General features: G+C 45.0%; 1 protein-coding gene across 4 annotated transcripts in view; it reads left to right on the plus strand.

The window, feature by feature from the left end:
- The first annotated feature begins 433 nt into the window (after nt 1–433).
- LOC117036621 (uncharacterized) overlaps nt 434–13,792 on the plus strand; it is a 36,284-nt gene continuing 22,925 nt past the window's right edge. Inside the window, exons 1-7 of one of the 4 annotated variants that reach the window (XM_033131647.1) lie at nt 434–452; nt 778–1,191; nt 4,926–5,154; nt 6,964–7,116; nt 10,330–10,478; nt 12,775–12,915; nt 13,333–13,478. In XM_033131647.1, the coding sequence (XP_032987538.1) occupies nt 4,975–5,154; nt 6,964–7,116; nt 10,330–10,478; nt 12,775–12,915; nt 13,333–13,478 (769 nt within the window). In that variant the 5' untranslated portion in view covers nt 434–452; nt 778–1,191; nt 4,926–4,974. Of the gene's footprint in view, nt 453–682; nt 1,192–4,925; nt 5,155–6,963; nt 7,117–9,431; nt 9,814–10,329; nt 10,479–12,774; nt 12,916–13,332; nt 13,479–13,792 lie in introns of those variants that run through there. The other 3 variants (XM_033131648.1, XM_033131649.1, XM_033131650.1) reach the window with 3 other exon arrangements.

Genomic DNA, 13,792 nt, shown 5'->3' on the forward strand with positions numbered 1-13,792 from the left:
TTTCACCCATGTTGCCCTCTCTCAGTACTCCCTAATCCCCAGCCTCTGGCAACCACCAATCTGTTCTTTGTATCTGTGAGCTGGTTTTGTTTGTTTTTGTTTCTTTGTTTTGTTTTTGGTTTTTAGATTCCACATCTAACTGAGCTCATACTGTACTTGTCTTTTTCTGTCTGACTTATCTCACTTAGCATAATGCCCTCAAGTCCACCCATGTTGTCACAAATAGCAAGATTGCATTCTCCATTTTTAAGGCCAGCAACAGACAGCAGAGTTCTTCTCATTCCATCTCTCTGACCTTTCTTCTCATCTCTTTCTGACCACAGTATGGAAGTTTTCCGGATTCATGTTTTCAGACTCAGGTGATTAGATTTGCCCCACTCAGATGATCGAGGATAATGGTTCCATCTCAAGGCCTGTAACTTGAATCACATCTGCAAAGTCACTTTTGCCATGTAAGTTAACATGTTCACAGCTGTCTAAGATTAGGGAATGGATATTTGGGGGGAGACCTTGAGTCTGCCCCAAATCATTAAATTTCACATGCCCCAAAGCCACTGCTCACAGCAAGATTTCTTAAAATTCTTTTTTTTTTTTTTGCTCCCCCATCCATTTCTTCCCAAAGAAAGCCATAACTGCTTTTGCACTTCTCAGTATTCACCTTCACAGGCCCAGCCCCTGGGGCGCTTCCTTTATCCTGCTGCCCCCTCCTTCCTGGGATTGGGGAGGGGGAAAGCCGCAGGAGAATCCCCCGCAGCTGGCGTCTGCCTTTTGCTGTAGGAAGTGACCGCCGTCGAAACCGAGGTAAGGGCTGTGGTGCGGCCCACAACGGACCTCACGCGGGCGGGTAACAGGCTGAGACACCTGTCTTCTGGAGACTTCTGTTGCCCCACCGATGACTAGGGATACGGATCCCCAACTTCTGTCCCCTCCTAGACGACCTTGACCTGCAGCGAGGACGTCAGTCCTCAAAGTCCCAACCGGTGCCCCCACGAACTCTAGAACGACGTTTTCTGCAGCCGCCCCTCCTCTCCAGACCCCCACTCTTCTCCCTTCCGCGCCTGGCGCCTCGCAGGTCACTGCCGCTCTCCAGCCTCTGCCCCTCGCTGTGACTGCCCCAGGCTGCCGTCTCCATGGCGCCGGACTCACGCGGGAAGCCGGCCAGGCCAGCGACGCAGTGACTGTGCCATCTGGGTGAGTGTGGGGCGCAGGCCCGGGGCGGGGAGCGTGCCCCCGAAACTGTGTGGCCCTTGGTTAGCTGCTCCGGACAGGAGTTGGGACCTGGGCTCCACGGGATTGTGCGCGTCCCACGCCGCCCCATTCCCCACCCTAGGTACCCCGTCGGCTCCCCCCCCCCCCCGGACTTGCGATGGGGGTGGGGGCAGAAGGGCGCCCCGCAGCTAGGTGTGTCCCGGCCTCGAGTGGGTTGTCAGGATTCTTCCCGGAATGTTTTGTCATTGTTGCGTGCACTGGAAGCTCTGGCGCAGGAGCGAATGCAGCCTGCCGCTGCCCTCCTCCTTGTCCCCTGGGACTCTGAAGGGGAACCCCAGCTGTTGGAACGGGGTGAGCGGGCACTCAAGCGGGCCCTTCTCCCCCTCCTTCTGGGAATTGCCCCTACTCACCCCCAGGAAAGTCACAGTCAGATGAGGGAAGAAAACTTAGCAGAGTGGGGCACCAATTCCTTAGGCTTCCAATAAATATTCATTAACGAACCAGCCAATCAGTGCTGGTCTTGAGCGCCCAGGTGGTTGCTAACCTGGGCCACACAGTTACTGAATATGGGAATGACATAAAGAAATGCTCGTGATAAACTATGAAGTGAGAAACTCAAGGTTTAAAAGGGTCTTAATAGAGTAGTTACAGAACGTATGTGTGTGTACTTTTGTGAATACCCAGAAAAGGCTAGTGAGAAATATTTCATCTTTTAAACAGCAATATTGTATAGTACCTGTCTTCGTCTCCCGCCCCCATAATAAAATACCACAGACTGGGTGGCCTAAACAACAGCAATCTATTTCTCACAGTTCTGGAAACTGGGAATCCAGGATCAAGATGCCAATAAGTTAGGTTAATTTTGAAGCCTTTTCTCTTGGCTTATAGGTGGTGGTTTTCTAAACAGCTTGGCGAGAGAAGAGGAAACGAGAGAGGGAGGGGAGAAAAAGGTGGAGGTAGGGGGAGAGGGAAGGAATGGACTCTGGTGTCTCTTCTTATAAGGGCACTAATTCCAACATGAGGGCCCCACCCTTATGACCCCATCTAACCCTAATTACCTCCCACAGGTCCCATCTCTAAATACCATCACAATGGGGGCTTCACATGTGAATCTGGGGAGTTCAGTCCATAACTGTACCTTACAGGTGGCATCTTAGAATGGTTAAGAATTAGGGTTCTGGAGCCAGACTGCCTAATTTGATTCCCAGCTGCCCCACTTCCCCAGTGTCTGCCCTCAGACAAATTATTTAACCTTGCTATGCCCCAGGCCCGCCACCCCAGTGCTTAGTACGTGCCAGGCTCTGTTCTGGGCATCCGTCATGTACTAATTCATTATTCCTCATAACAAGTCTTCATCCTCCTCATCATCCCCATGTTACCGAGGAAAAAGCGTTTCAGATGTTATTTCATTTAACCCTCACAAATACCAAAGAGGTAATATTCCCACCCTTTTTACAGACGAAGAAAATGAGGTTGGGAGAAGTGAGGTCAATGGCCCACCATCACCCTACTAATAATTGACAGACACAGGATTTAAACCCATTCCTCTTGACCCAAAGCTTGGGAGGCCCTCTTCCCACCTGCATAGTCTCCCATGGTGCCATGTGTTTGTTCGGCAATTGCCCGATGATAAGCGTCACCTGGGATGCTTACAAAAAATAATCATGCGAGTCAGCAGGCCCAGCTATGCTCTCAGCCAGAGCAAGTCCCTTCTTTCCCTTCCTGCTCAAGCCCTCATTTTTGTTATGTGTAAAACAAGAAGTTAGACCAGATTCGAGGTGGCCAGTAGGTTCTGGGTAGCTGCCAAGTTTGGTGACTCTGCAGCAGCTTCCTGGAGCGTAGTCATGAGCAGAATTCTGAGGTTACAGGAGGGTGACAGCCATGGGTGGGGGAGTGGGACGGTGAATAACCATTCTGGTTCACCCAATGCTTTCCGGATTTTAGCCTTCAAAGTCCTGGGACAATTGCTCATCCTAGTGAGGGCTTTCCTGGATTAGACAATCTGAAAAGTCCCAACCAGAGCTATAATATTATGCCTTTCCCTTATCCCAGTACCTGCATGTCTACATTCTGCTGGGTTCATTCTCTTTCCAAAATGTTTTTCACTTGTGATGGGAGAATTTATTATGCAGCAATAGGATCCTAATACAAGTGTGATCTACTTTGAAACTGTGAACTACCTCCATGTAGCTCACATGGCATCTAACAGATGTCGATAGCTTTCCTTTGAAAATTTAAAATATTCCAAAGTGCCCTGTAAGTTTGCAGTGCCTCCAAGTGCCTCAGTACACAGTTTGGGAACTGTGGCTCTGAGATACAAAGCAGTTCTAGAGATAAAGAAGGATATTAAAGAATGACAAAAGGGGGGGTGGCCAGTTAGCTCATTTGGTTAGAGCGTGGTGCTGATAACACCGAGGTTGCCAGTTTGATCCCTGCATGGGCCACTGTAACCTGTGCCCTCCTTGAAAAAAAAAAAAAAAGGCAAGAGGGTAGATGCCCCAGGAAGATTTATAAATTCTAAATTTGTAGGCACCTAATAACATAGCTTCAAAATATCTAAAACAAAAAGTTATAGAATTCATAGCAGAAGTAGACAAATTCACTTTTAAATACCCCTCTCAATAACTGATGGAATAAGTGAACATAAATTTAGTAAAGATAAATGTAATAGGAGACCACTGTAGAAATGTAAACAGAAGAGTCACGTGATCTGATTTATATTTGAAAAACATCACTCTGGCACTGTGTGGGGAGCAGACCTCAGGGAGGCATGCAGGCTGCTGCAGTCTTGCAGGCAGGGAAAGGAAGGGCAGTGGTAGCAAAGAAGTTGTATCCCTCTTAATGTTTGCTTTTCTAAACAGCCCCTGCCTCCTTCCAGTTTCTTTGGGATGCTCCTTTTTGATGTAAGATAATAAATACATTTTTGGATAATCTCTAGCTGGACACTTTCCGAAATGGGAAAACTCTAATAATTCCCATAAACCTTTGCCTCTGTGAACCCAGTTCAGAGACCCAACATACCTTAAGTTATCACGTGGAAGGACCCTTTGGGACTGGATAATTAAAAGGACAAAATCGGTACTGATTGGGTGACTTCCTGTAGCCAGCTGAATAATAACATTAAAAATAACAATAAAGTTTATTTAGCACTTCCACTTTGTGCCAGGCATTGTGCTAAGTGCTTTATAAATTTATCTCACTTAATCCTTATGACAACCAAAACCCATTTTAAAGATGGGGAAATAGAGGCTTAAAGAGGCTTCATAACTTATCTAAAGCTACCCAGTGAGTCAAGTGGTAGGGACAAGACTAAAATCCAGGTCTGCTCCCCTCCAAAACCTACATTCTTAACCACTATGATATACTACCTGGCAAGAGTTATGTCTATAAAGAGAATTATGCCATTTTAAAATCAATATGTCCTTGGTAATATTTACTACCCACTATTAATGTTAAATGTGTTCCTTTATAATTGAGTTCCATGGGTACGGCCCCCATTTTAAAGAATCTAAAAGAAAGAACATGGATCCATGAATATAGAAATTGGAAATTGAATGATTCCACTCAACTGTCTTCTGTCAATTCCTTACTCCCATTTTAAGATTGATGAAGCACTTTTCAGATTTTTAGAGAAGGGTGTGCAGCAATACTTGCCAATTTTTAGGGAAGGACGTGCAATATGCTTTTTAAAAAGATATCTGTGTGTTGGTTTTCAGGGTGAGTTACTGTTTGCAGAACCCAGGTGGAATCTAACACTATAAAACAATGCCAAGAGAAAAGGAAGGAAAACGAAAAAGTAAAGGAGCACCGCTGCCAATCGTTCCAATTCTTAATAAGTTCCTGCAAACGTATGAGAAGCACTGTGCCCAGACTCAGACGTCCGTGTGTCCAGCCATCAAAATGGACTTGAAAACCAGCATCAACAATGAACAGATTCTCAGGAAGGTGAGTGTATGGTCTCCTTCCCTCGTTCTTCTCTGAAGTGAACCAACTAAGAGTTTACGCCCAAGGAACATGGCTCTTCAGTACCTTCAAGCCCAGAACGGGTGGTGTCGTCCCCTCTGTGTGTTCCTGCCTGAATGAATTCCAAAGCCTGGCTCTGGACCACAGCCCTGCTCAGCACTTCTGCCTTGTTGCTCCTACCACCCATCCCAGAGTTTCCAACAGGCCTGCCTCGTCTCACACCACTTCACGTCTGGAATGGCCAACCTGCCCCTCCTCCCACTCAACATCTGGAAAGCCCAGCTCAAAAGCACCACTTTTGTCATCATTGCAGAACCTCGGTCCCCAGTACTCCAGCCACCCCACTTGCCCCCTCCAAGTGCCTGTCTCCTCCCCTTGACAGCTGACGTGTCCATGTCATCAGGCCAGACCTGCATTACCATGTGTCCCATCTTACTTGGAGTGAGATCAGCAAACATAGCATTCTGACTCCAAAAAGCACTGGATTTCAAAAAAAAAATCTGATGTCGTATTTTTTTCTGAGACTACGTCTAAGGATTGGGTGTGAAGGGAAAATAGGAGAAGCCAACATGAAACTAAAGGGTCATCTCTGGGGAAGGGGCACCGGATAGAGTGGCAGCGGAGAATCTAGTCCCCAAAGACTTACTGGGCAGCTTTACACCTGTTCTGTCACCAGCCCAGAAACACGGTCTGTGTTTTAATAATCAAATACCTGCTGAGTTCCTCAAATGCTGAGTGCTAAGCCAGACAATGGATAAAACAAAAGTAGATAGAGACAGGTACTTAAGAAAAAATTAAAAGATCATTATTCTAAGGTGACTTTGACCCAAATCCATGCCACCCATATTTTTCCTGAATGTGTTTTTGGGGATGGGAGGATAATTACATTGTACCCCACACAAAAAGAACCTCCTCAAGTTCCTTTCTAATCATCTCTCTTTAACCTGAACTTCCACTTCCCAGGGCAGCTGTCCCCTTCCCTCTTGTTCCTTCATCCTCTGCCTCTCTACCTACCTCCTCTACTCCTTCTTCCCCATCTGCCCTTCTAGGTCTTTCTAATTCCATCTTTTGCAGCTGCTTCTCTGGGCTCCCCGCTTCATACACGTCTCCCTGCTTATCCTAGTGGACGAGCTTCCCAGAGCCATCCTTTTTGTGGTAAAATAATTACAAATTTATTTTTTGTACTGTAGTTTTTATAATTAGCCTCCATTACTAAATTATAAGGATTAATCATAACTCTTGTTCAAATTTATAATCCCTCCAGCAATGTTTTCTAAACACTTTTAATTACAGTCACCATCAGAAATGCAATTAACATCATGACCCAGTATATAAGGAAAGGTGTGAATGCGTTTGACCATAAGGGCTGTTTATGTTGGGTGAGTTACTTTGGTTGGGTCTCTATTTTGATTTTGAATATTATTAAAATAAAAGTCTCATGAGACGATCGTTCCTTACTGCATAGGATACACTCAGATAATTTCTCTTCTTTCCTATTTCATTAAAGAAAAAAGAAAAAGCTGGTTGCAACCCACTAGATCGATTTTCTGACACAATAATGGAAACATCTTTGCCTTGTAGGACTTTTCATGGAGCTTTGTATATGGCAGGAACTTCATAAGTTTGTGTTGAATTACCACCCCAATTCACACCTGTTCCAAAATTAAGAACTATTTTAAATGTTCTTTTAATGTTGCCTAATGACAATATCCTTTCTCTACATATTCAGATGCATGGATGTGTCTTTATGATGTCCACCTGTAGTTTTTTTTTTGCTTTTTTACACTACAGTTTATACTTGTAAGACCTGAAGACTCCCTGCCAAGCATCTTACCAATTTCCTTGGAACCTCTGCTCATGACGATTCGAGATGAGTGTTACACGCTGGTGAAACAGATCTGCATCTGGGGCCTTCAGCTGAGCAACCCAGAAGTTGCCAGACTAGTGAGTCATGCATTTAAAACATGTTTACTTAATTAACCTTAACATTGAATATAAGCATATTACATCATGTGTTCCAGCTATAATTCATTTGTTTGTTGACTGATATGCTCCAAGATATTCTTTAAAAAAAGAAAAACAATGTATTTTTACTGAAACATTTCAAACATTTAATGCAAAAATAATAGAACTGACATCCATGTACCCACCATTAGGAAGTAGTTTTTTAGGGAATAAAAATGGCAGATTTTACAAATACAGTAGCTAAAGCTTTGTCTCACTTCTCTACAGCTGCTTCTCACCTCTTTCCCCCATCTACTTCCCAGAGGGACCCTGAGCCTAAAGTCAATGTGCATCAATCGATCAATCTTCTTTCGTGATGCTTTCAAAAGGAAAGCTGGCTTCAGTCCCCTGCATACTGCTCTAGGTTCCCGCTTTCTCTCATTCATTGCTCATATTCCGCACTAATCTGCCAATCAACACATTTTAAAAGCTATTTTTAACACTCTTAGAAAAAAGCCTAGAGAAAAAGTTTTATGATGTTGCATTTGGCAGTGATTTCTTGGATATGACACTAAAAGCACAGGCAGCGAAAGAAAAACTAGATAAATTGGACTACATCAAAGTTTAAAACTTCTGTGCATCAAACACAACAAAGTGAAGGGCAAACCACAGAATGGGAGGAAATGATTGCAAACGATATATCGGATAAGGGGTCACGATCTAGAATTTTTAAGAACGCCTACAACTCAACAACAACAACAAAAACAACCTGATTTAAAACTGGGCAAAAGACTTGAACATTCTCCAAAGGAGACCTACAAATGACCAATAAGTACACAAAAGGTATTTTCAACATCATTAATCGCTAGAGAAATGCAAATCAAACCACCAGGAAAGACCACCTGATGTGGATTAGGATGGCTACTATCAAAACAATCAGAAAATAACATGTTGGCGAGGATGTGGAGAAATGGGAACCCTTGTGCACTTCGGTGGGAATGAAAAATGGGGCAGCCACCAAGGAAAACAGTATGTCAGTTCCTCAAAAATTAAAAATAGAACTCCCATATGATCCAGCAATTCCACTTCTGGGTATACACCCAAAAGAATTGAAAGCAGGGTCTCAAAGAGACACTTGTACACTTGTGTTCATAGCAGCATTATTCACACACATAGCCTAAGGTGGAAGCGACACAAACGTCTACTGACAGATGAAGGGATAAACAAAATGTGGTACATACATACAATAGAATATTATTCAGCCTTAAAAAAAAAAAGAAATTCTAACATGTGCTACAACATGGATGGACCTTGAGGAACTTAACGCTAAGTTAAATAAGTCAGTTACAAAAGTACTAATACTATAGGATTCCACTTATACGAGGTCCCTAGAGCACTCAAATTTATAAAGACAGAAAGTAGAATGGGGGTTGCCAGGGGCTGAAGGAAGGCAGAATGAGGACTTAGTGTTTAGTGGGCACAGAGTTTCAGTTTGGGAGATGGATGATGGCGAGGGCTGCACACCAGTGTGAATGCACTTAGTACCCCTGAACTGCACACTTGAAAATGGTTAAGATGGTACATTTTATGTTATAAGTATTTGACCACAATTTGAAAGTAAATTTAAAAACCTATTTTACATTTATAACCAGAAATGTTAGTCATTTTTATTCAGAAGGTCCGTCCGGGTACCCAGTCCATTCAGGCCAGAAATAGAATGCTGTCCGTGCATGTTAAAAGTGATCCGTAATAGTTCCTTAAAATGCAGCACTTTCAGTGATCTGGAGGCTGCTGACAAATTCTATCATAGATGGCTGTGGTCTTGCCCGTAGCACTGCTGGTGCCCCCGGGTGTGACACTGCACAGCGCTGGTTCCGATCTTTGGGGCCTGGTCCAGAGCTCCTGAACAGGAGCAGAGGTGATGGCATGCCACATTGGCTCCTCTGGCAGAAACACAGCTTGAGAAATCCAATCCAGCACTCAAACGAGGCGTTCTCTTATTAAAGAGGCCTCAGGCCCCAGCTCTGTAGTTAAGGTTGCAAGTGCTTTTTTATTCTCAGCCAAGGTATAATTTGGAATCCTATCTCTGACCAACGTGTCATTACCTCAAAAAACCCCAAATCTTGCAAACCTCACCAAAGCCTCTTTTAGGCTTAAACTCGGAACTGAAGGATCCTCAGGTTGTGGTGATTCTAATTGCTAAAAGGTGGCCTTCCTGATTTGTAGCTTTCAATGCCCTTTCCTGTCAGTTAGGACTGTGACGGGGGTCATTTGTTACCACAAGAAATGACCTTGCCTTTGACCCCTCCATTCAGGAACTGAGAGGACGTGAGATGGCTCAAGTGTTCACGTGTTGCCACCAGTCCAGCTGCTTGAACGTGAGAGGAACCTACTTGCTGAATTTGCACAGCCCAGTTCTGAGCAGACCTCTAAATCCTAATAATATCTGTAACTATGAATATAAATAGTTTATGAGATAATTTAATTATTATAATTTTTACTAATTATAACATTGGTACAGCAACACTTCTCTACTAAAAAGAATACAACCATAGGAGGATAAAAATTTGTTGGTCAGAGTATCAACATCTGTATCAGTTTTCTATGGCTGCCGTAACAAAGTTCCACAGACTGCACATCTTTCACAACGGAAATTTATTGTCTCACCATTCTGGAGGCTGCAAGTCTGAGCTCAAGGTACCTGCAGGGTTGGTTTCTCCTGAGGCCTCTCTCTTTGGCTTGTAAATGGCTACCTTTTCTCTGTGTCCTCCCATCTTCTTCCCTCTGTGTCCAAATTTCCTTTTCTTAGAAGGACACCAGTCAGGTTCCTTTAGGGCCAACCCTAATGACCGCATTTTAACTTAAATACCTCTTTAAAGGCCCGATCTCCAAATACAGTCACATACGGAGGTGCAGGAGGTATGAATGGAAAGGGGACGCAATTCAGCCCATAATAACATCTAAAAAAAAGATGCTACAGTATATCTCATCTCATCATAAAGCTTTCTGTTTTCCACATAGTTCTTCAATAAGTCTTCATTTTTGAAGTGAAATTATTTTCTTTTCATGCCACTTTCTCCTCGGCTCATTAGAAAGTTATCTTAGAAGCAAATATGCGTAGGTAATGAACATAATAGAGTTTAAAGTAACATATTTATACACAGAGCATATTAGTGTTTATTGTGTAAGTGCTTTTTTACCTTGCATTCTTAGGCTCTGCTTCTGGAATTGAAGGGACATACCACCTGCCCACTGACCACCCTAGAACTCATTGATTGCAAGATGGATCTGTGGTCTCTAGGGAGACTTGGGCAGGCTCTCCAGTTGAGCAGCTTGCATTCCCTTGTCCTCGATTACTGCAGGTAAGGCTGGAATGTGGAGTTCTTTCAAGGCTCTTCCTGCTGTCAGCTGGGGAAGACAGAGGCAGGAGAGGGCAATGTCCCCTTTCCTTGTGTCTCATTACGTCATCGCTGACAGGGGACACTCTACAACCTCCTCAGAGTTAATGTTCCCGAGTAAATGTTAGGGTTCTCAAAAAGAGTCTATTCATTCATTCTTTCAACAAATATTTGTGGAAGGCCAGTCTGTGCGAGACACTGTGTTCACTGGTAAGGAAGATGCAAATATATGTAAGGAATGCTGCTGTCCCAGGGAGTCGTTATACAGTAGAGAGGAGACACGATCTTGATTATGCAGAATGCAAGGTAGAAATCTGAATATCACCAAAAATGTCCATGGCCATTTGGATAAGGGAAACAACAATTCTCTAGGTGATGGGTCAATATTGACCAGGAGAGGAGGTGGGAGGAAAGGTATGGCGCTAGGACAGAACAGAGCAAGTCCTTCAGAGGGCCGGGGCCCCAAGTGTGTCAGAGAGGGTCATGGGTAATAATTATAATAGTAATAATATCAGCTAATGGGGCTTGAATGCTTACTGCGTGCCAAGCACACTGCATGAATCATCTAAGTAATTCTCCCAGCGTAGATAAATATATGTCGTTATATGTAGATGTATGATACATAATGTTACATAGGTATGTGTACCATTTCTACCCTTTGACTGTAGATCAAGAAAGACTCAGGGGGGTTAACTGGTTTCTTCAAGTCCATTCCGCTCTTAGGGGTGGAGCCTAGATGTGAATCCAGCTGTCTGAACCATAGCCCACCTCTGATCCATGACCCTAGGTTGCTTGGCGTATATCATTTACCACCCATAAATAATGTCAGACTGCTTGTGTGACCTGGGGTAGGTCATGTAACCTCTGTGATCTATAAGGAGATCTTCTACTCCACAAGTCTATGATTCTGTGACTCTTCCCATGGAGCCAGGTGGTGCCTTGCACGCAAAAGGCCAATGAGCTGTGAACTGAAAGAGACATTCATGCCTGAGAAGTGCTACCACGGCAACACAGAGGCCCCGTTGAAGAACTAGGGCCCTAGTGGTGACGGTGGACAAGCCCATCAGCAAAAGCTGGGGAGAGGAAGTATTCTGTGGAGGTTCTCCAGGTTTCTGAAATGCTGGAGGAGCCTTAGTCAGCGTCTCCTAAGACAGGGCAGCCGAAGGCAGAGGCCTCAGGACACCATGCAGTGGCTGCAGAATCGGCTTGGGAGTCTCCCCAGCTTCCCATACTGCACTGGGCAGAACCAGCCTCACTGCTAAGAGACCCCTCCAGACCCCAGCTCCTGCACTGGACCCAGACACCTGCACTGGTAGAAGGAGAGAAGGAAGAAAGCAGGAATTCCCATCTTCAGGAAACAGCTTATTTTAATTGTCAGTGGAAATCCTGCTGCGGCTAAGACACCTAGAGTTGTCAGGGTTGGCGCACTCTACCGAGACCTCAACACTGGTAACACTGCAGGTTCCTGGCCTCTGGGACTGGAATTCTCTCCTCACTGTCTTCCCTGATGGGCTGTGCAGTCCAGCAGGCAGGACACCCTTCCTTCTTACGCACAGCTGCATCCCCACCATGGTAGCTGGCCCGCAATCATTACTTGTTGACTGAATTAACAAAATTTAAAAGTTATTTCTGTTACTATGACTCCCCTCGTTTTAAAGTTCAAGCCTTGACATTCCAAATTCTCTGAAGACGTCCCTTCCTCTCACTGACCCTCAGTTTCCTGACCTAATACCTACCCCTGAGGCTGTTGCTGGCATGAATGTATGATGCATGTGATTTCACTTTGCAAACCCCAAGGACGGTGCACGACAAGGTGAGGAGCCGCTCAGGGCCATGAAAGGAGGCCCCAAAGGTTGAGCTTTTCTGGACCTGCTCTGGGCGTACTTTAAAAGGTCCTCTCTTTACAGAGTCCTGGTATCACTGGAGTCTTCCCAGGCTCCTTCATCCCTGCCAGCTGGGCCATCTCTTCTGTCTTCAGATTCAGAGCTTGCTCTCCACCTGCTCCCTTAAGTGGGTCCTCCAAACCATCCTCTGCTCTCTTTGCCCAGGAGGCAGACTCGGGGTCCACCGCGGGCCCTGCCCACCGCCCCCCCACCCCTTAGTCGATCCCGTCCACCCCAGAGCCAGCCCTGGCCCTGGGAGCCCAAAGTGAGGGTCAGCAAAAGTGCCTCTAACTGCCCTGGGAGTGCCTGAAAATGAACAATCGGTGGGTGACAGAGATTTTAAAAGTCACAAATGTGTGTTTGTCATTTCTTTTTAGATTTGAAAATGAAGAAATGGAGAATATTTTCGCAGGCCTGGAGAACAACCAAAGGCTTCAGGACCTCAGTCTGCGCTACTGTGGTCTGGGACCGCAGAGCGGGCTGAGGCTGGGCTCAGTCATATGCCAGAGTGCCATTCGGTGAGAAGCGACCACTGCTCCCCCACCCGCGTATTGGCGCTCTTCTGTCTCGAGTTATATAACCAGCTATTGGCAGAGCCTACTAGCCCATGAGTTCCCCTGATTTTTCATTGTTCCTAATCATCTTTCCTTCTCTTCTACTTATGTTTGTTTTGGTTTTCTTAAGTATAAGAGAAAAGTCCTTTAGTTGCATTTGAGAATCAAGGGTGTCATGCTAAATGCATGTCTCTGGCCAGCTAACATGGTCATGAGGTCTATTTTTTATGACATGGTCTATTATGCACCATGGTTATTTATTTATTATTTTATAAGTAGGTCTACCATAATTCTTTAAATGTATGAGGTAAAGACCTTAAACCCACATTTGAGAAAGTGGAATTCACATCAAATGAATAGTGTATTTGGCCCCTCCCCCAGTGAGCTGCACCTTGATGGCAATTACTTGGAATGTTCTGGAGCTCTGGCCCTCCTCAGACCTATAGCAGAGTACGCAGAGATACAGGGGAAAGACCAACCAGCCACCACCTCACCGGACTCCAGGAATCCCCCTCAGCCACTCCAAGGTAAGCGCTGGGAAACTTGGCCTTAAACTCTGCTGGGGCCACCTGAAAGAAGGAAACTTTGCTTTGCTATTGAAACTGACTTTCCGCTGTGGTCAATGGAGAGTCTTCTTCCTGAGTATATATGGGGGCAGCATAATGGACCCCCGAAGATGTCTTTGTCCTAAGTTTCAGAACCACCCATTGGGGTGGTAAAAAACACTGTTGGGCAGTCCTACCAGAATCACAGGATCTGCAGTAAGGAAATAGCAATCCCCCAAAGAAGTAGACAGATGAAGAAGACGGATGCAAGACAGACGAGAACAAACAGCTGGTTA

This window comes from Rhinolophus ferrumequinum, chromosome 17, assembly GCF_004115265.2.
Source record: "Rhinolophus ferrumequinum isolate MPI-CBG mRhiFer1 chromosome 17, mRhiFer1_v1.p, whole genome shotgun sequence".
Lineage (NCBI taxonomy): Eukaryota > Metazoa > Chordata > Mammalia > Chiroptera > Rhinolophidae > Rhinolophus > Rhinolophus ferrumequinum.